Raw genomic sequence first — 24,200 nt, forward strand, 5'->3', positions numbered from 1 at the left:
GACCGAAGAAAACTTTAATAAACAAAAGTCGACAGTTACTTTTCTCTTTACTTTAAACCTATATGCCTTTTCATATCGTATTGGCAACGGTTAGAAAAACTGGTGCTCCCCGTCCTGCTTGCCTGAATGCCTCATACACGGAGCATGTGCCCACATGTGCTTCACGCAGCACTATACTACACTCGCTGTTCTTTACGACACCAGCAACCATTTATAACAGCAGGATAAAGCAATTAAGGGAGCACAAATATCCTTATAAATCTGCTATGTTATCAATAAAAATAAGAAAACAAATATTATATAAATAAATACTAAACAATATAACTTACAACTATATTCAAATGAGGCACAATGTTAATATAAACCTAATCTTTTATATGGCTCTTACAGCAAGTGTCAGCATCCTTTAACAACCCAACTGTCAGGTGTGAAAGCACCCTTAGACTTCGAGTCTGTGTACTAGGGCTTCTAGATCATTGCCAAAATAATGTTTTGTTCCATCTTGATATCATCAGATAGAAATGTAATATGACAACGTAAGGGAGGTTAAAAGCACACTGCTGAAATGGACAGATATATAGCACAAAACAAAATAGGAGCCTTATTGTGAAATGTAATGCACACAGTAAACTTTTTATTTAGTTTTATACGTGCAAGAAGCCAAAGTTGGAACTAAAAATAAACTCTGAGTTATTGCCCAGCCTTACCACATCCCACTGAACTGAGGCCTCTGTAAAAAAAGAGAAAATTAAGCAATAAGAATAGCAAACAAAACGTTACCTGCTCCAACAAGTACTCAAGACAGACGTTTTCCACAATATGTAATGAAATAAACATTTAAGAGATTATTCTTTGTGATGTCTTCCTTCCATGTTTTTTTATTAAATAACTTGGTTTTAAATATTTACTCCCTGTGTTTGCAAGTTGCTTTTAAAAGTGAAGTTGAGTGACTGATTGTTCGATAAAATGTGACATCTTTACTTCTTTGAATTCCTTCATAAGAAAGCAAATCATGTTCATGGTGTCTGTGTTCACTGTGAAGTACTTCTGTGAATACTTCAGTTAACAATGACAGGAAGGAGAAAGACTACGAAGATGATGCAATACATTTTATAATAGGAGATTGAAGTAAACAGCAGGTGTTGTAGAGGCGTTTCAGTCTAAGTCTGTTTTATTCTCAGGGCTGCAATCGAGGAGAACGCCTACAACCGGATGAAGAAGGTGGTGAAGTGGTACATCTCTGGATTTTACAAAAAGCCTAAGGTCAGGAGACAAACACAGCCCACGATATTGATAAGTGAACATGCTTTTAACATACAATTCATAATACTGAGCTCGTATGTTGTGTTGGTTTTTAATCCACAGGGGCTTAAGAAGCCTTACAACCCCATAATTGGGGAGACGTACCGCTGCATGTGGCTCCACCAGAAGACCAACAGCAAGACATTCTACATCGCTGAACAGGTAACAACAGCTCTGCTACAAAACGTATAAACTACTAGCTCTCTGATTGGTCAAGAGCTCATTCCACCTGTATCAGATAACTCTTATAACGAAGCTGCTTTGGGGTGGGCCTCTGGAATACATATGGTTGTCTGTGCTGATGGTCATGGCATCATTGATTTTAAGTAACATTCACGTTGACTAAATCTGTGTGTGTGTGTTTCCTCAGGTATCCCATCATCCTCCAGTGTCAGCTTTTTATGTTAGCAACAGGAAGGACGGATTCTGTCTCAGCGGTAGCATCCTCGCCAAGTCCAAGTTCTACGGTACATTCCCACTTTACTCGTCTAAAATCAAAATAACTTCACCGACACGCACCTAAAATTCTAATAAAAAGGTCTGTAAATATTTCTATTTACTTCTGTTGTTTACATTTTAGGAAACTCCCTGTCGGCCATATTGGACGGGGAGGCCCGGCTGACTTTTCTCAACAGAGGAGAGGACTATGTGATGAACATGCCCTACGCTCACTGTAAAGGTCAGAGTGCAACCTGCAACTTTTTTAACAATATGATCTCACCTCAGTCGTGCTTTCATGTAGCTGTGAACTCTGGAGAAGAAGTAAACTTTGTTACAGAGTAGACTGATGTGGAAGTAAAACAAACACAACTCACAATGCAACATGAGTTTTGCAAAACCTGTGCAAATGACACAAAAAGTCTGCACCTCATCCTCGAAGCACATGCAGGCAGTTGGATGCACCCTAAAGCATCTCTGTGCTCCGGTGCTGTTTGCGTGTATTTAAATGAGTCATTATGCAGAAATTCGGGCAAATTTGGCCCCTTCAATGAGCCTCGTGGCAAAAAGAACCTAATTAACAAACGCCAGGCTGACAGCAATCTGTGCAATGAGTTGAGATCCGTCAGTGTGCGCTCAACTAATGCCTGAGAGTGCAGCACCGCGCAGCAGAGAGGGGAAGTAAAGACAGCTTCTCTCCACGATCAGACGCACAACAAGAGCAAACTGTGTGTTTGCGCTTGAATATCATCAGTGCAATTTGCTTTGTGAATTGGACTTTGAGACGGAGAAGATAGCGGGGACAAATGATGTACAATTTATGGTGCTATCAGCAGCTGCAATTCATAGTGAATTCCCCCGAAAGTGTTTTCAGCACTCACACAGAGTAGACTATGCAGAAGTAAAACAAACAGTTTTGCAAATACTGCTAAATAATATACAAACAAAGACTTGTCAAATTGCATCAAAACAACATCAAAAACATGTTTTCCTGACAAAAATCTGTTAATATTGTTTGCTCATTTGGAAAGCTGCAGATCCTACAAGAACGAGATTCTTTTTTTAAGCCATTTATGTGTGCTTATGTTTTTCTTCTTTTGTCATCTGGCAGGCATCCTGTACGGCACCATGACCCTGGAGCTGGGCGGTCAGATCGCCATCGTGTGTGAGAAAACGGGCTACAGTGCTCAGCTGGAGTTCAAACTGAAGGTATGTGCTCTGAAACTTTCAGTGGACAATTTTAATCCTTTGTTGATAGAGCCATTTAGAGCTGTTGAGCCATAAACGTCTTAAACTCCTCAAACCCTTTAGAGATACAGTCACCCTTAGAGTCATCTTTAAAAACACAGTTTCTCATGCGACTTTTCTGAATGTCTCGCTCTCCAACGCCATCGCCAACCATTCCACTCCTCCTCCCCCATCCGCCATACCACGATTCATCGTCTGCATCCTCCTGTCATGAACTAGCGACAGGTACATGTCAAAGAAAGCGAACCCTAACCCCCCAAAGAAATCATGATAGTCTCCCCTTATTATTAGACCTCTTGTTATTTTCACAGCACAGTTGTATCTTTTTGCTCATGCAGATTAGTGGACCATTAATTTGAAGTACTTTAATTAACTAGTTTTAATTGGAAGCTGGTGGTGATTGCTACCTTAATTTATTTAGTTGTTAAATTGTAAATTAAAACACGCCTTACAGGTACACATTAAAGGCTTATTATCGCCCTGTTTTCCATTGCTCCATCAGCGACTTTTATTTTATATAAACAGGAAAGGCTGTGATGAACAAAACAAACAAATCCAGATAAAAGGCCGCATTATACAACACAGTATTTTCTTCACAGTAATTGCGTGTATCTTCCCTCCCTGTAACCCCATTATTCTCTTTCCTCTCCCATCCCTCACGTCTTTGTTGTGCGTCTCTCCCTCCTCCTTTTCTGCTCCGTCCTTTCTGTCCTTTTGTCCAACCTTCTGCGCTCCTTTATTTTACTTCCTCCCCTTGCTCTCCTCTCTCCTTGCTTCTGCTTCCTCTTCCCTCTCTCTCCTCCAGCCGTTCCTGGGCAGCAGTGACAGTGTGAATCAGGTCTCTGGAAAGATCAAGCTGGGAAAGGAGGTGTTGGCCACGCTAGAAGGACACTGGGTAAGACCTCACACATTCTTCATAATAAACTCTGATGTACATGCAGTATGCAACACGCAGGGCTCTATCCATGCCTTGGACTTATACAAACTTGCGCTACATTTAGGGATGGGTTTCATTAGTATTTCACAGTGCTGTCAACAGCATCGCAGGAGAGACAATCCATGGTACGCTGGGGTTTTATATCTGAATGTGAGCAGGTTGTACTCCCTCTGATTGTGTGGATATCTGATGCTTTCTCCGTCTTTTACATATGGGGAGCATTAGGAGTTTAGTCTTTAGTGCGCTGAGGGTGGAAGTTTTTTAGCCAGTCAAGCAGTCTAACTTGCTGCACTGTGTCATATTTATAAAAAGTTTTTCTAATGTACCCCCCTTTAAACACAACTACTATTAAAATCCGGTATATACGACGCACTCTGTTTTTGGAGGATATCCCAGAGGGAAAAAAGGTTTTCTACAGCTGTTTATTAATATAAACGTCTATACAAGTTATTATTTACTATTTCAATTTATGATTATAACTTGAAACACATTCAACCTACCATCTGTCGAGTTTGTAATCCTGCGAGCTACCGGTGCGGTCGTTGAGCTCAGCCAATGGTAACATTGATTGTTTGTGAGGATGGCGGCTGCACCGGCGATCATGACGGTGCATGTCTGTGACAAAGCTTTAGTTAGGTTATAGCGCCATCGTCTGGGTAAAATACTGTAACAACATAGCTCTCGCTGCATTATATACTGGTATATTGGTCGCACCGGTATATAGGACACAGCCCACTTCATAGATGGAAAAACTGTATTGAAAGTGCCTCTTATACACCGAATTACAGGTACTTATAAGATATATTCTTTTACTAAAGCCTACTCTGTTGAACATTTGCTCTGTCAGATGTAATGAAGAGCACTGTGAATACGCAGTTACATGTCATGATTAGGGGACGAGTGGAAAATTGGCAGCTGCATGCGGCTACACTGGAATGATTTTACTTTATAAAGATTGTCCAGGCACTTTACACTCTTCAGTCTTGGTACCAATTTAGTATCTGTCCTTGAAACCCAACCCTCGTTACAGGGCTTGACCCTTTTATAACCTTCAAATTTCTTTCTTTAAAATCAATACTGACGTGTTTGACAGTTCTTTTTTGCTTCTTAATCACAGGACAGCGAGATCTTCATCAATGACAAGAAGACGGGGACGTCGGACACGTTTTGGAACCCGACTCCAGATCTGAGGCAGAGTCGATTGACGCGCTGCACCGTCCCACCAGAGGAGCAGGGAGACCTGGAATCAGAAAGGTGCAACTTTACTTAAATATTATTTGTCCTACAGTTGCCACATTAGGAAACACTCATGATAGCACGCTTTATTGTTTCATATCAGTGTCTTAATTATTTACCTCTTTAGTTCATTTGCCTACATTTACCTCTGTCACTCTTTTGCATTTCCATATATTAGTAAGACTCTCTTTGATAGTGTTTACAGCTTCCTGTGTTCTGTCCCTTCGTGGGTGCCGCTTATCGTCCTAACTTTGCTTCCTTCTCAATCCCTCAGGCTGTGGCAGCACGTGACCCGAGCCATCAACAACAAGGACCAGACCGAGGCCACCAACGAGAAGTTCATCCTGGAGGAGGTTCAGAGGAAGTCTGCACGCGAACGGAAAGCCAAGTGTGAGGAGTGGATCCCCGCCCTGTTCGAGCAGGACCCTGTCACCGGAGAGTGGCATTACAGATATGCCGAGTGAGTGACTCAGCTACTTCCTGTGAGGTTGTGTGGTTAGAAATCACAAACAGATCATACTGTTCAGTGACCATGCTTACAAATGCTTATATATGTCCTAAATGTCATCCTAAACTATTAGACTGACTTAGGAAGTTTCTGTAATGAGCCCCAAGGACCTGAATGTCACATATGTCTCCCTCAAACCCTGACTAGAACATAATATATTGTACTCACATCTTTAAACTGGTATTTATGCTGGGCGGTTTATTTTCCCCACTTCTTCAGTATTACATTTTCCGTTATGTAAGACTGCCATCTAGTGCTGATTCCCTATAACTGCAGTGCTGTTGTACAACCTGCCATAAGACTGCTGATGTAGCCAACAGCTTGTGATATATTATAAATGACAGGACAGTCCTCTAGGTGGCAGAATTTAATGATGAATGAAGTCTGTGTAATTCCTATATCCATTATTTCTTTGCTTCTTTATCTGCCGCTCTGCTTCACATCCTCTCATCTTTTCTCCTTCCCTGTGTCTCCGCATCTCACCCTCTGTGTCCGTCTCTCTCCTCAGCACAAGGCCATGGGATCCGCTCAACGACCTGATCCAGTTTGAGAAAGACGGCTGTATCCAGACCAAGGTCCGACACCGCACCCCTATGGTACGTTCTGGCAGTCTTATTAGTCTGAGTAACCAGGCGCCGCGGAGGGACAATTGCAAGTGCCAGGTAGGTCGTCCCGATCGAAAAACCGCCATTTAAAAAAAAAAAAAAAAAAACGCAGCTCGCCGCCTCAGCCACCTTCCACGCAGCACCCGCTGCTCCGTCTCCATTGTCGCTTCTTCTCTATGTGTCGCCATCGCTGTGCAGCCATCGCCGTTGTCGCCTCTTCTCCTTTTTTTTGTCTTTTTCTTTCTCTTTGTCTCTTTTTTTTCTTTTCCACTCTGGCACCTGCTGTTCTCTCTGTTTGTCAAACTGCATGCTGAAGTAAGTCAATAACCAGGTGTTCTCCTTCATTTTCCCACCTTGTCATGAGAAATCATTTTACATTTGTCATTTATTCAGATTTTTTCTTGAATTTCTTGTATCTTAATTTAAAAAAAATATAAAGTTTACACTACGTGTAATAACTTCTGCACAATTCTTTCAAGTACATGGTAGAGTGTGTGCAAATTCACAGGGCATTCACATCCAGAAGTTACAGAATCCAATTAGCCACGATGCTTATTTGTAAACGCAAGAGTTGTAATTAAAAACTCTCACACACACCAGTTTTTCGCTAGCCATAATTCTTATTCCTATTTGCATCATGGATTTTGAACCTTGATAACCAACCTAGAGCTGGAGTTAGCTAACAACTCAGGAAATACTAGAATTTAGAAATATGTCAAGTATGTGCAGTATGTGTACAATAATAAGAAAGAAAGATAAAATATAAAAATGCTGAGAAATGGGCTCTATGGTTATTTAAATATGAGTCAGAATTAAATTTAACTGCCAGAATAAGAGTAAATACAGTTAAATAGTTAAGTACAGCAACACAACATTGTTTAATTAACAGTATAAATGCCATACATCAGATTATTGCACAGCGTCACAAGTTGTTTACAGTTTATGTACAGTGTCGAGCGCACAGTTGAGAATACGTGTTTAGTGTCAGACAGTCAGAGGGAGGAGTTGTAGAGTTTGAGGCAGGAATGACTTCCTGTGGCGTTCTGTGGTGCACCTCGGGGGAATGAACATGCTCCTGTGCTTAACCAGCACACCGTGGAGTGGACTCCACCCTTGTCTCTAAGGGGATCCGAGTACACTTGACCCCAAAGTCCAGTTCGTTTGATTAGTGTGAACACTGTGTACCGTACTCGGGCACGGTTTGTTGATCTTGAAAAGGTGGTCTCGAGTTCGGTTCATGTGTACTCAGGTACGGTACGCATCGGATGTGAAAGCTCACCGTACCAAACCCCGGGAGTGGACTGCTTTTTAGAATGTCTCCTCCAAAATCCGCGTATGCGCACAGCACCACCGAACTCATCCTCTGAACTGCACGGCCAGGGCTGATACCGTAGGAATGTAGGTGAGAGGGTCGAGATTTTCTCCAAAACATGAATAAAAGGCATAGTGCGAAGTCTGCTCCATTGTATGGGCTTGGGATCATGCGATTTGCATGCTTTTCTACCCTGGAACGACAACATAAACAATGTTACACCGCCACCTTCTGCTTCAGAGTCCTACCGCAAGTGCACTCGAGTACGGAACGAAATTAAAAATGTGAAAGTTGACCAGCGGGTAGAGGAGAGGGGGGGCAAGCGTACTCGAGTACGGTATGAAGCAATCGTACCTAATGTGAAAACGCCCTGAATATGGTCTGCTCTGGCTCCAAAAAACAACATGGCGATGTCCAAAATGCCAAACTCAAGGCTTCAAAACAGCCGCCCATAAACCAGTGAATGAAGTCAAAGTGGCTACGTCCACTTCTGATGTGCAGTCTATGGTGATCACTGCAAATCAAATTCCTAATGGGAAATTTAATGACATGATAGTGGTTATTTTTGTTTTCAAATACATTTTAAAGACTGGTACACTTAAAGGGCCAGTTCACTGCTTTTCAACCTCAGTCCTATCATGCTATTATGGGGAGCTAATGCCATTATGGTAGATAACATATGTCATCTGGCGGAGGCCAGGGAGCTCGCTAAATTACACTTCCTCGCTGTAGGACGCCCGCCTCTGATGTCATGACTCGTTTTAAATCGGCAGGTTTGAAATGTAGACTGCAGACCGGAAGATTTTTTAGACGGTATATTCTCATCGTATTTCAGATTCTGGACCGCTCTGAGCCATTACATGCAGTGAAACGGTCGTATTTCACTCCAGCGTCTCTCACTGGGCCGTTCCTTTCAGAGGGAGGGACGCAATAAATGCTGGGTGTTGTAGGAATGTAGAATGGGCGAACTTTCTCCACAGCTACGGCGCTAATTTCAAATATTATTGCTTCTATCGATTACAGAGAACACCAGCTTTGACTGACAGGGGCTTTTTCCAGGGGCGAACTGCTCCTTTAAGTTAGTTTTCTCCTTTACAAAGCATAAGAGACAGAACAGCTCCACCCCTCACATAAACAAACTACCAGCATTAATGCCCTGTCATCTTCCTCCTCCTTCACCTGCTCATCTCATGTTCATTTCATTTGTTTCTGTGTTGCTCCCTTTGTCTCAAATTCTACTCAGCCACTTCTGGTCTGTGTTATGTTGAGAAGCTTTGCTAGAGCAGCTGTGATGCAGTCGGTTGAATTCCTCATCACATTTTTATATCTGAGTGTGTGTGTGTGTTTGATGTAACCACCTGCCAAGTGCCCATGTTGGTAAAGTCTCTCACCTCTGTTGTTCTGTAGTTTAGCTTGTGAAATACCACCAGTGGAGTGATGCTAAAATTAATTCTTGGTAGGTATAGCAGACTCATGGCCTCCTTTCAGCTCCTTTCTTTATAAATACCTTTAACATTTCGACCTGATGAATTTGTGCTGCCAACTCTAAATGAACCTTGAGACCTTATTTAAACCTGCAATTAAACCTTTTGCCTCCGGGTCTGTAAATTGCATCACGTTTAATAAAGCATTAGGAATACCAGCTGTAATCCAGTCAGAGCTTAATCCCTTTGAACTAAATTATTTTTAATTTCCCTGCAGCTCTTGGCAGGTTTGGTTCATTCTGTGTGCTTTAAATGGATGTGGCTGACTGATGTACCAGCATGCCTTGCACAGCTGTGCCGACACCGACTCGCATGTAAATGTTTGCGTGGAAAGACACTATTTTGTTGGATGTATGTTTTAACGATTCTGTTTATCTCCTGTTTTGTTATTTAGCTGTGGCTGTTGTGTGTGGCCCCTTTGTTTGACCTGCTTCTCTTTTGTGTGTGCGTATGTGTGTCCCTGTGCATGTAGGTAACGGTGCCAAAGAGGAAACACAAGAGCGACAAGCCCAAGAGCCCGGAGAGTGGCTGCTCGTCTCCCGAACCCGACCGCCAAGACTCATCTGGCAGCGAGCGTGAGTCTAAAATAGTGTTTTCAGATGTTTAAATAATCAGATGACCCCACATTTAAGTTTAAAAAATGTTGGAACAACATGTTGAAATATCAACAAAAACAAAGTTATATGAATCCTTAAAAGTTTCCCGTTTCAACTAAATGTGGCCCGAGTTTCTAGAGCTGTAAATGAGGGCTCAGACTTGACTTGAACGTCTCACACGAACACCTGTGAAATAGTACAGATTGGTTAAAACAGCACCCTCTGCTGGTAGAAGTTATATCCTTTATGTTTCTTCTCAGTGTTGGAAATTGCTTGTATTTAATATTAAATTTCATTCATCATTTTGTTTCTTTTAAGTTCTACTTTCCACACCAAACATTAAAGTCCAAAATGATTATAAACTCTAAAGCTAATCAGGTATTTTTAAGGTGCGTTTCGACAGCAGGAACTTTCCCAGGAACTAGGAACCTTTTGAGGAACCAGCAGGAACCGGGGTCTAAATTTAGTTCCAGGGTAGTTGACTTACCCCCTGAAAAGTCCCTGCTCAGGGGGTAGTACTTTCCAAAGGTCCAGGAGCTTTCAGGGCAGGGCCTGCAGTGCTGATCGTTTCTGATTGGTCGAATACTCACAGCCTTTTATTTAACCCACAAGGGCTGCATGATATTAGAAAAAAAATACAAATAAATATCTTTTTGTTTGTTCTGCAATATTTATTGTGAAATAAAAAAATACAGAAATTCTTATTTGGGGCTTTTAAGTCTATTTTCCTTTAACATAACAAATCCGCCCTTTTACTTAAGACTTGTGAAAAAGTAGGGATAGTTCAGGTGGAGCGACACGTTTCCTTATGAAATAGATACAAATAGACCTGTGGGCTGCTGTTGTGTTATTTATACGGTATGTCATCAACCGTTTCTCATGATGTTGAAATCCAAGTTTGATCAGCGTGATCTGCACCGTGACAGTAACTTTATGAAAAGAACACGTCTCCTACTTCCTGTCGGCACATACAACCTCACGCCGTGCGTGTGCTGCGGACGTATTGCAGAGTTGTCCACTTTAGCCAGAAAATCTAGAGTTAATTATGTCTCCATAAAGGCCTTCTTAAATGTAATAGCATGAAAAGTTTTTTGTATGTAGAGATGTTTATAATTGAGTTGATGTTGACAGTGGATTACGAGGCTTTGGGATATTTTTATCAACAAAACATCTATCACTTATCTGCTGCTTATCTCGGTCCGAGTCACATAAATTAGTTGATTACATTACCAGATTGCTGTTACATTTAGGAGGCACTGACACTCATCCATCCATCCATTATCTTTACCACTTAATCCTGGGGGGATTAGAGAGTGGGGATGACTTGACAAGGGGCCGAGGGTTGGAGTCGGACCCGGGGTCATCGCATCAAGGACTGTAGCGATTTAACCGCTGTGCTAAACCGGCGCCCCGCAACATATATGTATATATATTTAACTAAGCTAATACACCATTTTCTCTTAATGTTTTGTCTTTCTTTGCCAGGATGTATTTAAAAACATCTTAGTTTTTCCGTCTGCTGAAACCCTGTTCAACACACTCTTCTTGCAGGACACAAAAGCAAGCATAACAGTCGGCTGAGGAAAAAAGGAGCAGACCTCAGTGAACTTCAAAGTGCCATTGAATCTATAAAGCAGACGCAGGAGGACATCAACAGGTGAGAGCTGCGTTATCCACACTGTACAGTGAGCCTGATATAATATCCTCCATTAGAGCCTTTACACATAAACCCCCATGTGTTTGCAGGAGCATCAGTGTGCTGCGGAGCCGTGCAGCCGGCAGGGCGGATGGCGCCTCTTTCCTCCAGCAGCGCGACTACGTCATCATCGTATTCCTCGTCCTCCTTCAGGTCCTGATTAACTATGTCTTCAAGTAGCAGCCATAAGCCGCAGAGAGAGTGGTGCCCTCACACACACACACACACACACACACACTCTCTGAACACTGGGCATCACTTAAAGAGGTGAACTTCGACCTTTCACAACTACTGCAGTCTCCTCAAATTCTCTTCCTCTCTGTCCTTATTAAATCCACCTACACACGTCCAGAAAAGTGGAGACTGCCACACAAAAGGAGACTTTTAAAACTTTATTTTTAACAAGTTCATTCCAAAAACTCTGGGGAGATCCACAGATTTCAAAGAGGAGAGGAGCGGCGATAAGGAGGAAACGTTGGGAGGTGACATTTTGGTGTGATAAAGCCTCGACTGCCACTCCGGAGCTCACTGATTTGCCTTGACGTAAGAGGCAAAGACAGCAGCCATTTTTTTTAGCTGTTGTTTGTTTTCTTTCCCGATGGAGTAAAACCACTCTGTCGATTCACATTTCACCTCAAACAACAGGGAACCTTTTAACACGGAGACGAGTACAACGACTCAGATGGTAACAGACTTTTAAAGAATACCTTTAATTTTCATGTTTTTTTATTGTTTCGTTTCTTTGCTTGGTGTGTCCGCTGTGAATATGGAGGTCTGCTTGGAACAAAAAGCGGCGATAAGGGAGAGAAAAACAAAGTGGTCCAATCTATGTGACTTTTATTTTTTTATTATCTGATAACTTTCATATTGGCCGGGGTTTGAGGAAGACAAACAACACAAGTGATGTGTGAAAAGGAACAGAAGCTATAATTTCTGCTGTATAATAAAACTTCACCTTTTGCAGTCGAGTGTTTCAAAAAGAAAAATGTCTGAAAAGTCATTGTAAACTGTAGGTAGCATGTACAGACCGAGGAGCGTGGTTAGGATATTAGCCCGATGTACAGTATTTTGTCTTAAGGCACAAATGCACTGGAAATGTCAGATGTTTGTAGAGTTAATACTTTCATCCTTTAAGTTCAAAATACTTTAACATTTCTGCTCTGAGGAGGTTTGGAGCGTCAACAGAGCGTCGATTTATGTGATTGTTTTAAACGAGCTTCAGTGACCACTGCCCAAGCTTCAGGTAACGGGAGTTGATTTTTTAAATGATAAACTGCCTTCTTAGACCTGATGGCACGTTAAGTAAATGAAATAGGTAATCACTTTTGTCGCAGAGAGTTAGACGAGAGGATTGATGCCACTCTCATGTATATATGTCCATTCAATAGAGCCAGCAGCTCGTTAGCTTAGCTCAGCTCAAAGACTCGAAACAGAGGGCAACAGCTAGCATGGCTAGCCTGTCCAGCGCCTCTGAAGCTTCCTAGTTAACTCATTACATCTTTATTAATCTCTATTTACATAGAAATGTAGAATCTGTAGGCAGGGACGTGGATTTTAGTAATGGATGAGTGTTGTCGTACGTTTGTACTGCTTGTAACCCGAGTAATATTGACCAATCACGTATCAGCAGGCTGCGGCGTATGCAGGAAAAACAGACCGTGAGGAGAGCAAAAGCAGGCGGAATGTAATCCGGCGTAACGACATCCTGACTCCCATCAGCATCATCTCATGATGATTTAGCTTCTTATTAATCTCTATAAACAGACATCTGCATGCTAACAGCTAACAGTCGTAAGATAAATTCCCTTGACGCTGTGTCACGAAAGACGTTCAGCGTTTCCCGACTTTCTCGAATGCATCAGATCAATCCGACCTCTGTTCAACAAACAAGTAGTTTTCTTCTCTTGAGGACAGACCTGACAAAGCTTCATTTTGACTTTTTACTAATCTGCATCATGATGTTTTGATGAAATTTGAGCAAACTTAAGAGCCATTAATTAAAGTAAATCTGTAACTATGCAGCACGTGGAAAAGGAATTCTTGATGCGCCCGGCATGTTCACTGTTGTCCCCAGAAACTACATCGTCGACAGACTATAGCCGATGGCATCCGAGATTGAGTCTTTATAAACAAAGAGGTGCTGATGGGTGGATGTTGTTACATGTCGACCATGGACTGTTGTGTAGATGTAGATGTAGCCACCATGACGTCAACTGTTTTGAAGCTGTAAGTTTGGCATATTAGGCAACGACAATAGCAGAGCATAGCTTCCTATTTTTCTTTGTTGACAAGTTGGCATCAAAGCAGCTGCTCTATTTTATGCTAAATGGGACAATGATTTACAAAATGAACATCATGCCGTAATAAAGAAGACTTAGAAATAGCGATGAGACCAAAACGTTTCCTGAAGTAGTAAATCAAATGAGAGATGAGACGTGAGGGTGGTATCAATTTTCTAAGTAACCCAGCATGTCTCCCAAAGCACACTCCAACTAACTCTTAAAATAATTCATTTAAATTGCAGCAGTCACAACACATTAGTTGTACAGACTTGCAGGTCTAAAGAATACTCTCTAAAAAACAGGTCCAGGACAAGCCATGGAAGAGAAAAGCCTAAACACCCTGACTGCACGCCGTCATGGCAGAAAATCAATCATCACTTCCAGTGCTTTTGCGCCTCAGGAAAACTAGACTAGACACTTTAGTAATCCACTAGAGGGAGGAGAATATAGACTTTTTCTAATTACTACTATCACCATAGTAAACCATTCCAAATGTACGCGAGTACCAGCCAAACTCAGTGTGTAGAGTAGAGTCGGCCCCGTTCACTGTGTAAATATCCAATCGGGCGACTTGTTCTTCACGAGGAGCTCGCGGCGTTTCAACACCAAGGTTTTTTGCAATTCAGACACTCCCACGCTCTGTGCACAAGCCAGTCTTCAACCTTGTGTGTCTTTCTGTCCACTGCTCTGTAGATACACATAGACATGGGCACATTAAAGAACAAACTGGGGTACACTGTTAAGATTCTCATCCATACTTAATCTAATTGGTATCAAGCAGCTCCTGTCACTCAGCAGAATATAAAAACGTTTCTGGAAATGTTCCAGTCTGTTGTTCATCTTTGGAGTCTGTGCATGTGATTATTACACAGAATAGAACTGTGCTCCGTAGGCTGTATATAAGAAGTGGATGTAGTCACTGTGATGTCACCTAGAAGTTTGTAAACTATCATTTTGAAGCATCTAATTTGGGATTTTGGCCTTCCCAATTAGTTTTTTTGGAGCTTGAAGTAACCATATTTGGACAAAATGGTATATATTGCATTCTGTATACATCCAAGCCCTTGATATCCTGCTTTATGATTTATTTTAATCTAAATGGGACCTTAATTTACCAAATAAACACCATGCTGTGATGAAGAAGACCTGAAACTAGTGATTGAGATCATGAACTCGCTGGGAAAACGTTAACTGAGGTAATAAATCAGCTGAGAAGGAGCTAAATTTTCTAGTCGATTTTATGCGAGTTTTGTCGCCCCCTGCTGGTCATTAGAAAGACTGCAGGTTTAAGGCTGGGTCCACTTCTTATATGCAGTTTATCCTCCAGTTCGCTTTATGTTTGTATACTGAAAGCTATCTTTTCAGCATAAACCAAGGATGAAGGCAGCATACTAGAACATTTTACCCCTTATATGAATTTTCTGCACAGATTTGAATAACTAACTCCTAATTGAGGCAACTTAAAACGATTTTTTTAAAACACACTCTCGGACCATCATCATGTCGCGTCATGATGTCAGCCTTGTCGACGTTTACATATCCGATTGCCTCCGCCGTCAGCAGACTGTTGAGCGATGAAAACTTAACAACAGGTATAAAAGAGAGACTTGTAGCACGGTCGGGAGCCAGCTGTACGCCCCTCCCCCCCACCCCCCCGTAAGTTACCCGGCTGGCCCGTGTGTATCTGTACGTGTATTTTTGTGTATCCTCATTGCCTCGATCTCGCTCATCTAAAACAGAGAAACCAGATGTTAGAATGTGGAGATTTCAGATTATAACAGTGCCTTCTAGAGTCGGGGTAGGTAGGGGGTTTAGCGGAGGTGAAAGGAGGTCGGTAGGGGTGTTTTGGGGGTGTGATGTGGAGCAGACAAACATAGCCAGGGTCTCAAGGATAATAATGAAGGGAATGTTGGAACATAAGGATTAAGAGGAGGTGTCGACCTGGACTAGGATGGGACTTGGCGGCGGCTGTAGTCACTGTAGTGTTTTAGAGCGGACGTGCCATACGAAGCCTTAGAGTCTGACTCCAGCTCCGCAGCTCACCGTCCCACCCTGCCCCTGCTTCCCCTCCTGAATAGCAGCTCACCCGTTGGTTTTCCGGATGCTAAATCCTGCCACAGGAGGGGGAGAGAGGGGAGAGAGACCACCACTCCTCTGCATCGTCGTCCCCGTCCCTCTCTCGCTCTCTCACACACCAAATTCAGAGGGAAATAAACATCTCTGCTGTCTGTTGTTGTTGCTGTTTCTGTAAAATAACTAACATTTTATTTATTCCTCTTTTGTATGTGGGTTTATGTTGTTTTTTTTCTGCTTTTAGCATAACGTCACTGTTCCTTTGTTCTTGTTTTTCAATTTTAAAATCACACACTGTTGGTTTTAATACACTCGATGTCACACACACGCGACTGTCCTCAACTTGTGCACACTGTCAATGTCAACTTCCCCCGTCCCCTCCCCTGAAGTTATCCCACACACACACACACACACGCACACACACACTGCGACAGTTTTCCTATCCAAGTACCTGAATATATTTACTGTATCATTGTAACTATAACTTCCTGGAAGCTTATGGTCACATGTAACATAACACAGAATAAAAACAAATGACATCCTGCGGTCTTCTGCGTGTGTTCAGTGTAAAAATCATTGTTCAAATAATCAGTTCCCAAAAAAGCGGCCATTACAATGATAGTTGTATTTATTTAACTGCAAGGAGGTCAAAGCGAGTGCACATGGGAAAACAAAATTAAACCCCAATCCAAATCCAGGCAGAGACTCAGCCGTGTGCGAGAGGAGAATCTTAATAACTTCAGAGAAAATAAATGAAGCAAAAAATGAAAATAGATTGAAACAGCCCGACACAAAGAGAGAGGAGAATTGGTTTGTGATTTGATGCATTTAAATCAGATTTATTTAAGTTTGTTTGAATTGTTTATTTGATTTCCATCTTATCATCAAATAAACAATTTAATCTCGTCAGTAAAAATATCTTTTATTTGACTTTCATGTGCATTTCAAAATCAAGTTCTGCTCTCATCTGTCTGCTCACCGGATGGTATGAAAATAGTTAGTTTTTTGGGCAGATGGTCAAATATGTGGAACTAATTTATTAACACCAGAATGACCTCAGAGCAGCCATTTTTAATGATGCAACTGAAATGTGACAGGCGGGGTGGGGGGTTTGATTATTTTGTTATTATTTATGGGGCTTTTTGTACGGAAGCCCTCAGTGGACATGCATCCATACATTTTATTTAATAATAATAATAATAATACATTTTATTTATAGGTGCCTTTCAAATCACTCAAGGTCACCTTACAAGACAGAGTTAAAAACTAAAAACAATACTACTCGAGAAAACAACCAGAAATAAAATAATATGTATGGATGTATGTCCGCTCAGGGCTTCCATATCTTTGCCTTCATTGAGAGGAAAATGGATAGAGCTGGAAATGAGGGAACAGAGATGGAGAGAGAGAGTGGGGTTGACCTCCAGCATCGAGGACTGTGCCTCTCCGCATTGGGCACTCGGCGCCCCAGATATGTAAGTTTCATAAACTTTTAGCGAGCCAGCTGTAACCATTGTAATTTTTGCAAACTCACTACTGACTGCTAACGTTAACGTTACTACTGCTAATTACTACATTTCAAGCTAGTAAGTTGCCACTAAACGATGGCAGAGATATGTTTTGTTATCACGACGGAGGGGGCGGTTGGAAATGTGCAAAGTGGGCGGGGACTTCGCAGAGTCAGGAATTTTCAATGAGGGAGAAGGAGGAGAGGCCTTGGGAGGATTTTTACAAGGTAATTAAACGTATTTTGCAGAAAAAAACACATCAGACAAATGTATTGTCGTTAAACATGACTGGAGCTGCTCTTTAACATTGGAATAATGAAAAAGAAAAAGGATAAAGTGTTGCTTTAATAATATACATGCCCTCCTTAGCTATTCATCTATTCCTGTTCTGGGGGCTGAAGACTATCCCAGCTGTCATTGGGCGAGAGGCGGGGTTACACCCTGGACTTAATCGCCTGTCAATCACAGGGCTGACACATAGAGACAGACAACCTTTCACGTTCACATTCACCAGCAATTTAGAGTCACCAATGAACCTGCGAACATGTCTTTGGACGGTGGTAGGAAGCCGGAGTACCTGGAGGGAACCCACAGCTAGGAACCTTCTCGTTGTGAGGCCGCAGTGCTCGCCCCCTTAGTTAGCTAGTGTAAAATATTTAAATCATCAAATGCAATAATGATTATAATTCCATTTGGCCTCTTACATGAACAGCTGTTGTACTTTTCAAGTAAGAGTAATGATCACTCCACAGTTTAAATCCTTTAGTTTACTGTAGAACAGCTGAGTGACCTTTAGAGGGAGATAGAGTCTTCTTCAAGCTTAGCACCAGTTTCCAACACACTACACCTGTCATTGTAGTCTGCAGGTTTCTGCGGGTCGAGGCTGGACCTTCAGCAGTTATTAAAGCGCCTTTGTGGGAAGCACCAGACCCCCAGCAGCTCCAATAACAACATGTAGAAGGATGTGATTGTTCTGCAGCAGCATCAGGGTAAGAGAAGACTTTAGGCTCCTCTTATAACATATTCCAAAGGCATTACAAAGGACAACAAAAAGATCAAACGTGAACCAACTTTGATGCAAAATTAATCTAAAACTGTTCCAATAAATCCTTTGAATAAAGTTTAATTTAAAAAATAACAAACATAATTATAATTGTCAACTCTCTGATGTAATAAGGGATTAAGCCAGGAGTACAAGACGTATCAAAATCACACACATTATTACATTTTTTGTTCTAGGTTTGAGAATAATAACATCAAACGCTTGACAATGAAAATCTTTCAGGAGAAGAAATTAACTTGTGAAATCCTCTTGTTGTTAGAATGTAAGAAAACCACTGTTCGTTTTTATCACCGTCTTTAAAAGTGATGTAGTGACGCAGCCCTCGTAGATATCCTGACGGTTCTTTAAATCCATCGGCGCGGCGTCCCCCCAGTGTCGTCTCCTCAGTCAAGGACCTTGAAGAAGGTCGATGGAAGAGAACAGTCCTTCCTGTCCATCTCAGATAACCAAACATCTGATATCAATCCCAGCTCTGTCCCCTCCAGACTCTCCCCGCTGCTTGGCATCAACACTCTGCTGAGAGAGGAGAGAGTACTTAAAGGAAAGAAGGGAGAAGATAGGAGGGGAAAGATAGTGATTTTAAAGGAAGTACAGGAAGAGGAAGCAAAGAGAAGGAATCAAGCAACTCTTTTTATTTGGAGTTGAACCTCAATTAAGTTCATGAAACGTCTCTCCAAAGTGTGATAGTCATTCTCTGTTTATGTAACCCCCAGACAACGATACAGCTAACCTTCCATTTGCTTCTGTTGGTGCTTCTCACAGACAGGTCTTACAGAAAGCTTCAAAAGTCAACTCATATAAAGATTTATTTGTTCTTTCAAAACCCGCCCCCTTTATAATGATTTCAAACTGGGTACATTACTAAAAAAGTTGGCTATAAGTTGTACAAATATGGGAAGTGGCTACAGGATCGTTATAATAAGACGATATTTGTCCGTACATACTCCAGCCATGCAAAGCAGACCTTCTACAATATGACTGGATACAAGCTAACAGCAAGTTAGCCAAATATAATAGTGATGATTTTCAGAGCCAGTTTTTAGAAGAGGTGTTAGTAATAAAGTTTTTTATGTGTTTTATTTGAGAAGCTCTTACAGAGAGGAGAGGTTGACCTCAGAGCTGCATGTAGGAGGGGTTAATACAATCTGTTCTCAGAGCAGACCGAGCGTCCCTGTAGTTTGAGCTTTGCAGCTGAATAAAAGCACTAAGAGGTGTGAGAGCTTAAAACTGTATTCATCAAGCAGGCGTCAAACTATTTAATTTTCCCAGTACGTTTATCTGCTCAGAGTATAAAAGGCGATGTGTTCATCGTTTCTAGCAGCAAACGTTCCACCCTGCTGACGAAAATCTTTTTCTGCTCTGTTTATGTACTTTCTAGTAAATCTGTCTGTCTGTCTGCCTGTCTGTTTGTCTGTCAGACTGTCTGTCTGTCTGTCTGTCCGACTGTCCGTCTGTCTGCCTGTCTGCCTGCCTGTCTGTCTGTCTGTCCGACTGTCTGTCTGTCCGTCTGTCTGTCTGTCTGCCTGTCTGTCCGACTGTCTGCCTGTCTGTCTGTCTGTCTGTCCGTCTGTCAGACTGTCTGTCTGTCTGTCTGTCTGTCTGTCTGTCTGTCTGTCTGTCCGACTGTCTGTCTGTCTGTCTGTCCGACTGTCTGTCTGTCCGTCTGTCTGTCTGTCTGCCTGTCTGTCCGACTGTCTGCCTGTCTGTCTGTCTGTCTGTCCGTCTGTCTGTCTGTCTGTCTGTCTGCCTGTCTATCTGTTAATCTGTCCGTCTGTCTGTCTGTGTCTGTCTGTTAATCTGTCTGTCCGACTGTCTGTCTGTCTGTCTGTCCGACTGTCCGTCTGTCTGTCCGTCTGTCTGCATGTCTGTCCTTCTGTCCGACTGTCTGTCTGTCTGTCTGTCTGTCTGTTAATTTGTCCGTCTGTCTGTTAATCTGTCTGTCTGTTAATCTGTCTGTCTGACTGTCTGTTAATCTGTTCGTCTGTCCGTCTGACTGCCTGTCTGTCTGTCTGTCTGTCAATCTGCCTATCTAACTGTCTTTCTGTCTGTCTGCCTGTCTCTCTGTCTGTCTGTCTGTCTGTCCGTCCATCCGTCCGTCCGTCCGCCCGCCCGCCCGCCCCCCCTTCTGTCTGTCTGTCTGTCTGTCTGTCTGCCTGCCTGTCTGTCTGTCTGCCTGTCTGCCTGTCTGCCTGTCTGTCTGTCTGCCTGTCTGTCTGTCTGCCTGCCTGCCTGCCTGCCTGCCTGCCTGTCTGTCTAAGTTTTTGGGCTTTCCTTTCGAGAACAGATTTCAACATTTGAGTCTCATGAGTAGAACATGCGATCCATCGGGGGGCAGGAAACTTGTCTTCCATCGGTTGCTTGTTTTTGCTGAGTTCTGAACGTGTTCATCTGACTGTGAAAAGTCTTAAATAGAGACACAAGGACAAGATCTTCACACAGAGTAAATCTGCCCTCTGATCTACAGAGTAGACTGCTCTGATGTTTACGTGAATGTAGAGAGGTTACAATAAAGAACAGAACAGGCTGCTATCAGCTGCTGGTTTACCCTTCTCTTCCTTTCTCCTCCAATCACAGCCTCCCCCTCTCCATCCAAAAATTAAATTTGGTTCATCCTGATGCCGAATGGGCGGGATGTCCCTGTTGCTAGGATACATCATCCTGTCGACTGGCTGCTTTCCTTCACGGCAGGAGAGGACTGAGGGAGGAGGGAATGAGGAAGGACACAGGGAGGGGTGGATGGAGGATGTAAAGCAGAGAAGGTGACAAGGAAGGAAGGTGAGGGAGAAGGAGGGATGGCAAGAAGGGGGGGAGAAAGGGGAAGGAGCATGTAGAAGAAAGGTGAGGAGAGAAGATGAGAGGCAGAGCAGGAAGAGGGAGAAAGAGGATGGGGAAGGAAAGAAGGCAGAGGGAAGGCAAGAAAGGAAGCATGTGGAAGAATGGAAGAGGAAGGAAGGGAAAGGGCACGTAGGAGGGAGAAAGAAAAGGAGAGTAGAGGCAGAGACGGAAAGGAGAGAAGAGAAGATGTGAAGGATGCTAAGGAAAGATGGATGTGGAAGAACAGAGGAAGAGAGGAAAGAGGGTGACAAGCAGGGAAGGAAAGAGAGGGAAGAAGAGGATGGGGAAGGAAAGAAGAGAAGACAAAGAAAGAAAGGAATCATGTGGAATAATGAAGGAAGAGAAGAAAGGAGGTACACAAGGGAAAGGAAATGAAAAAAAAGGAAAGAAGGTAAGAAGCAGGGAAGGAAAGAGGGAGAAGGAGAGGATTGAGAAGGAAAGAAGGCAAAGAAGAGAAGACATGAAGAAAGGTAGGAAAGGAAAGGTATGGAAGAATAGAGGAAGAGATGGAGGCAGAGAGAGGGAAGGGGCATGAAGGAGGGAAGACAGGAAAGAAGGTGACAAGCAAGGAAGGAAGGAGGGATAAGGAGAGGATGGAGAAGGCAGAAGACAGGTAAGGAAAGAAGGGAGGATAGATGGGAGGAAGACTCTGGGTCAGATAAGGTCGAGAGGAATGGAGAAAGACAAGGGAAGGGGTATGAGGAAGGTAGGAAAGGAAAGAAGGGTGGGGATGAATAGAGAAAGAGAAGAAGGTATGAAGAGATGAATGGAGGAAAAGAAAGAAGAGGCCATGTAGGATGGATAAAAGGAAAAAAGGGGAGAAGCAGAAAAAGAAAGGGAGAGGAGAGGATGGGGAAGGAACGAAGGAAGAGAACAGGTAAGGAAAGAATATGGAAAGGAAAGAAGGATGTGGAGACGCTTATTAGGAGAGATGATAAGTGGGACGAGTGAGTAAAATGAAGGAGAGTGAAAAATATGAAGAGCAAATAGTAAAAGAAAGTGAAGAAGGATGGAGAGAAGAGGAGGCAGCTGTAGTGGATGATACGGGAAACTCCTCGTGTTTGTTTATGATTATGTAATCTGCTCTCCTCTCTGTTATGTCATCTTCCTCAGACTCCGCCCCCTTGGCATCGTCTTGACAACAGACCATCAGGCTGATGTTGCAGGGCGTGACTCTGAGGTGAATGTGTGCATCAGCGGACACTCGGCACCGTGTGACACTGTAAAACGAGGTCAGTTAAACATGCAGGTACGTTTACATAATCATACAGAGAGCCTGATCAGTGTGCACACTTTAGCTTTCTCTGCATTCCTATAGCCGAGGCTTTATTTATTCATCAGGCGAGGCGTATTAATATTTACAACATCTATACTGTGGTAGATGGTAGACGTGCGTGAGTTGTTACATAATGATCTGCTTTTTACATTTTACATTCAGAGCCACAATCATTGTGTGGAAAAGTACAAGGTTATTCAATTATGTGGAAGGGACGGATAATGGAGCCAACATTTTCTTCATGTGGGTGGTTCTTCAGAGTTACAGTCGATGTATTTAGTCTGTATGTATCAATGCAAATAAGTGCTCCATAAAAAAACATGTTTATTAAGAAGTAAATGATTCACATTTAATTTGCATATTAAAAAGCCTGAATGTTCAAATATACATCGAACAACATTGATTTTTCTCACATTTTCCACATTATTTTCGCTCCTTGGAGATTTGACTCGGTGCATTTGAGGAAGTTTGAAGCCAAGTTTGGAAGTCAGATGCTGTGTTCGACATTGGATACTATATACTGCATACTGCGTTCGGCGGTAGTATGTAGTACGGAGCTGTTCAAATGTATTTTGCAGTATGCAACTCCAGGCGCCAGTTTCTGGTTTTGGAAAGCAGAAGTAACCAACAGCCCGCCAATAGCAAAGAGCTGCTTCTTTAGCTATAGCGCCCCCTACTCCTCCTCTGCTGCCGTCTGCCATGTCAACTGCTGCTGTGACGATCCAGCGCTTTGCATTGTGGGATACAGTAGGCGAGGTAGACTGCTCCGATGCATACTGGAGGTTTTTTCCTAATCAGTACGACATCCGGGTGTTTTTGGCGTACTGCACATTTAGCTTTTGTATGCATACTGCATGCTACACTTTGGCCAAATCACTACGTACTGTAAGTATAGTATGGCATTTCGAACACAGACAACATCTTGGTATTTTCTGAAGACAGAAGTGACGAATTTGGACGAGCCGGAAAGGAAAGAGATTTACAACTGCCAGTTTACAACCAGTACAACCAGTTCAGATAATGCTAGCGCAAGCTTGGTTAGCAGAAGATCTTAGTTTCGTTCTCTTTGGCGGCACCTGTGGCGATAAACGATAATTGCAGGAGCACACTTCCCAGATATCCACACAGTGTTGCATGTGTGACGTCCACGGTTGTAACTCTTGATTTTCCTGGCTATCGGTAGCTTTCATTTTTTGACTGTTTGCTTCATCTGAGCATCGAGTTTGTTTCTTTTTCTTTGGATTTTCACTTATTTTTGAAGTTGTATCTGTAGTCATCCATCTTTTCTTTGTTTGTTCAGCCATAGTAGATTACTGTTTACTCCTTAAAAGCAGCCGCTTAGCTCCGCCTCCCCTCTCTCTACCCTCTAACTTGACTAGTGTCGAACAGGAAGGGTTTTCTCTTTAAACTAATTCTTCTCTCTAAATGTTGCCTTGTTAAAAGCTGCAGATGAGGAGCTGAAGACCTCCAGTTGACCAACAGAGGGTGTGTTACATCGCCTGAATGCCCTCGGCCCACTCTGGCAGCTCTATACGCCAGCAGGCTTAAATGGGTTAACAGACATAACATGAGGTAATGTGCAGCGCTTGCAGTGCAGCGGGGTTGGTGAGGTTGTGCTGGGTGCTGGCTCAGCGTTGTGTTTATCCCCCTGTGGAATCGACAGAGCATAAAAGAACTGCTGCAGCGAGCCGCTCTCATTCACAGCCGGATTAGTGGAGCATTTAGTTGTCTTTTTAGTATGATTTTCTGTTTTTTTTTCCTCTGCCGGCCTTAGACAACACAGACATGAACACTCTTATCG

At 42.6% G+C, this 24,200-nt stretch overlaps 2 protein-coding genes across 8 annotated transcripts in view; both read left to right on the top strand.

The window, feature by feature from the left end:
- osbpl8 (oxysterol binding protein-like 8) overlaps window positions 1-16,259 on the top strand; it is a 104,495-nt gene extending 88,236 nt beyond the window's left edge. For 3 of the 4 annotated variants that reach the window (XM_069670788.1, XM_069670789.1, XM_069670790.1), the window contains 12 exons: window positions 1,182-1,263; window positions 1,366-1,464; window positions 1,673-1,769; window positions 1,883-1,981; window positions 2,852-2,949; window positions 3,794-3,883; window positions 5,043-5,179; window positions 5,436-5,621; window positions 6,178-6,331; window positions 9,543-9,645; window positions 11,218-11,323; window positions 11,413-16,259. In XM_069670788.1, coding sequence (XP_069526889.1) covers window positions 1,182-1,263; window positions 1,366-1,464; window positions 1,673-1,769; window positions 1,883-1,981; window positions 2,852-2,949; window positions 3,794-3,883; window positions 5,043-5,179; window positions 5,436-5,621; window positions 6,178-6,331; window positions 9,543-9,645; window positions 11,218-11,323; window positions 11,413-11,542 — 1,381 coding nt within the window. In that variant the 3' untranslated portion in view covers window positions 11,543-16,259. The remainder of the gene's footprint in view (window positions 1-1,181; window positions 1,264-1,365; window positions 1,465-1,672; window positions 1,770-1,882; window positions 1,982-2,851; window positions 2,950-3,793; window positions 3,884-5,042; window positions 5,180-5,435; window positions 5,622-6,177; window positions 6,332-9,542; window positions 9,646-11,217; window positions 11,324-11,412) is intronic. The other variant, XM_069670792.1, reaches the window with a different exon arrangement.
- Window positions 16,260-21,021: 4,762 nt separating this feature from the next.
- The window catches only part of nap1l1 (nucleosome assembly protein 1-like 1), a 74,647-nt gene continuing 71,468 nt past the window's right edge, over window positions 21,022-24,200 (top strand). The window contains exons 1-2 of one of the 4 annotated variants that reach the window (XM_069670807.1): window positions 21,022-21,736; window positions 22,237-22,355. The gene's annotated coding sequence lies outside the window, so the exon portion shown is untranslated. Of the gene's footprint in view, window positions 21,737-22,154; window positions 22,373-24,200 lie in introns of those variants that run through there. The other 3 variants (XM_069670806.1, XM_069670805.1, XM_069670808.1) reach the window with 3 other exon arrangements.

This window comes from Semicossyphus pulcher, unplaced genomic scaffold (assembly GCF_022749685.1).
Source record: "Semicossyphus pulcher isolate SPU_LCO1_2020_fin unplaced genomic scaffold, fSemPul1.0.p SCAF_20, whole genome shotgun sequence".
NCBI lineage: Eukaryota > Metazoa > Chordata > Actinopteri > Labriformes > Labridae > Semicossyphus > Semicossyphus pulcher.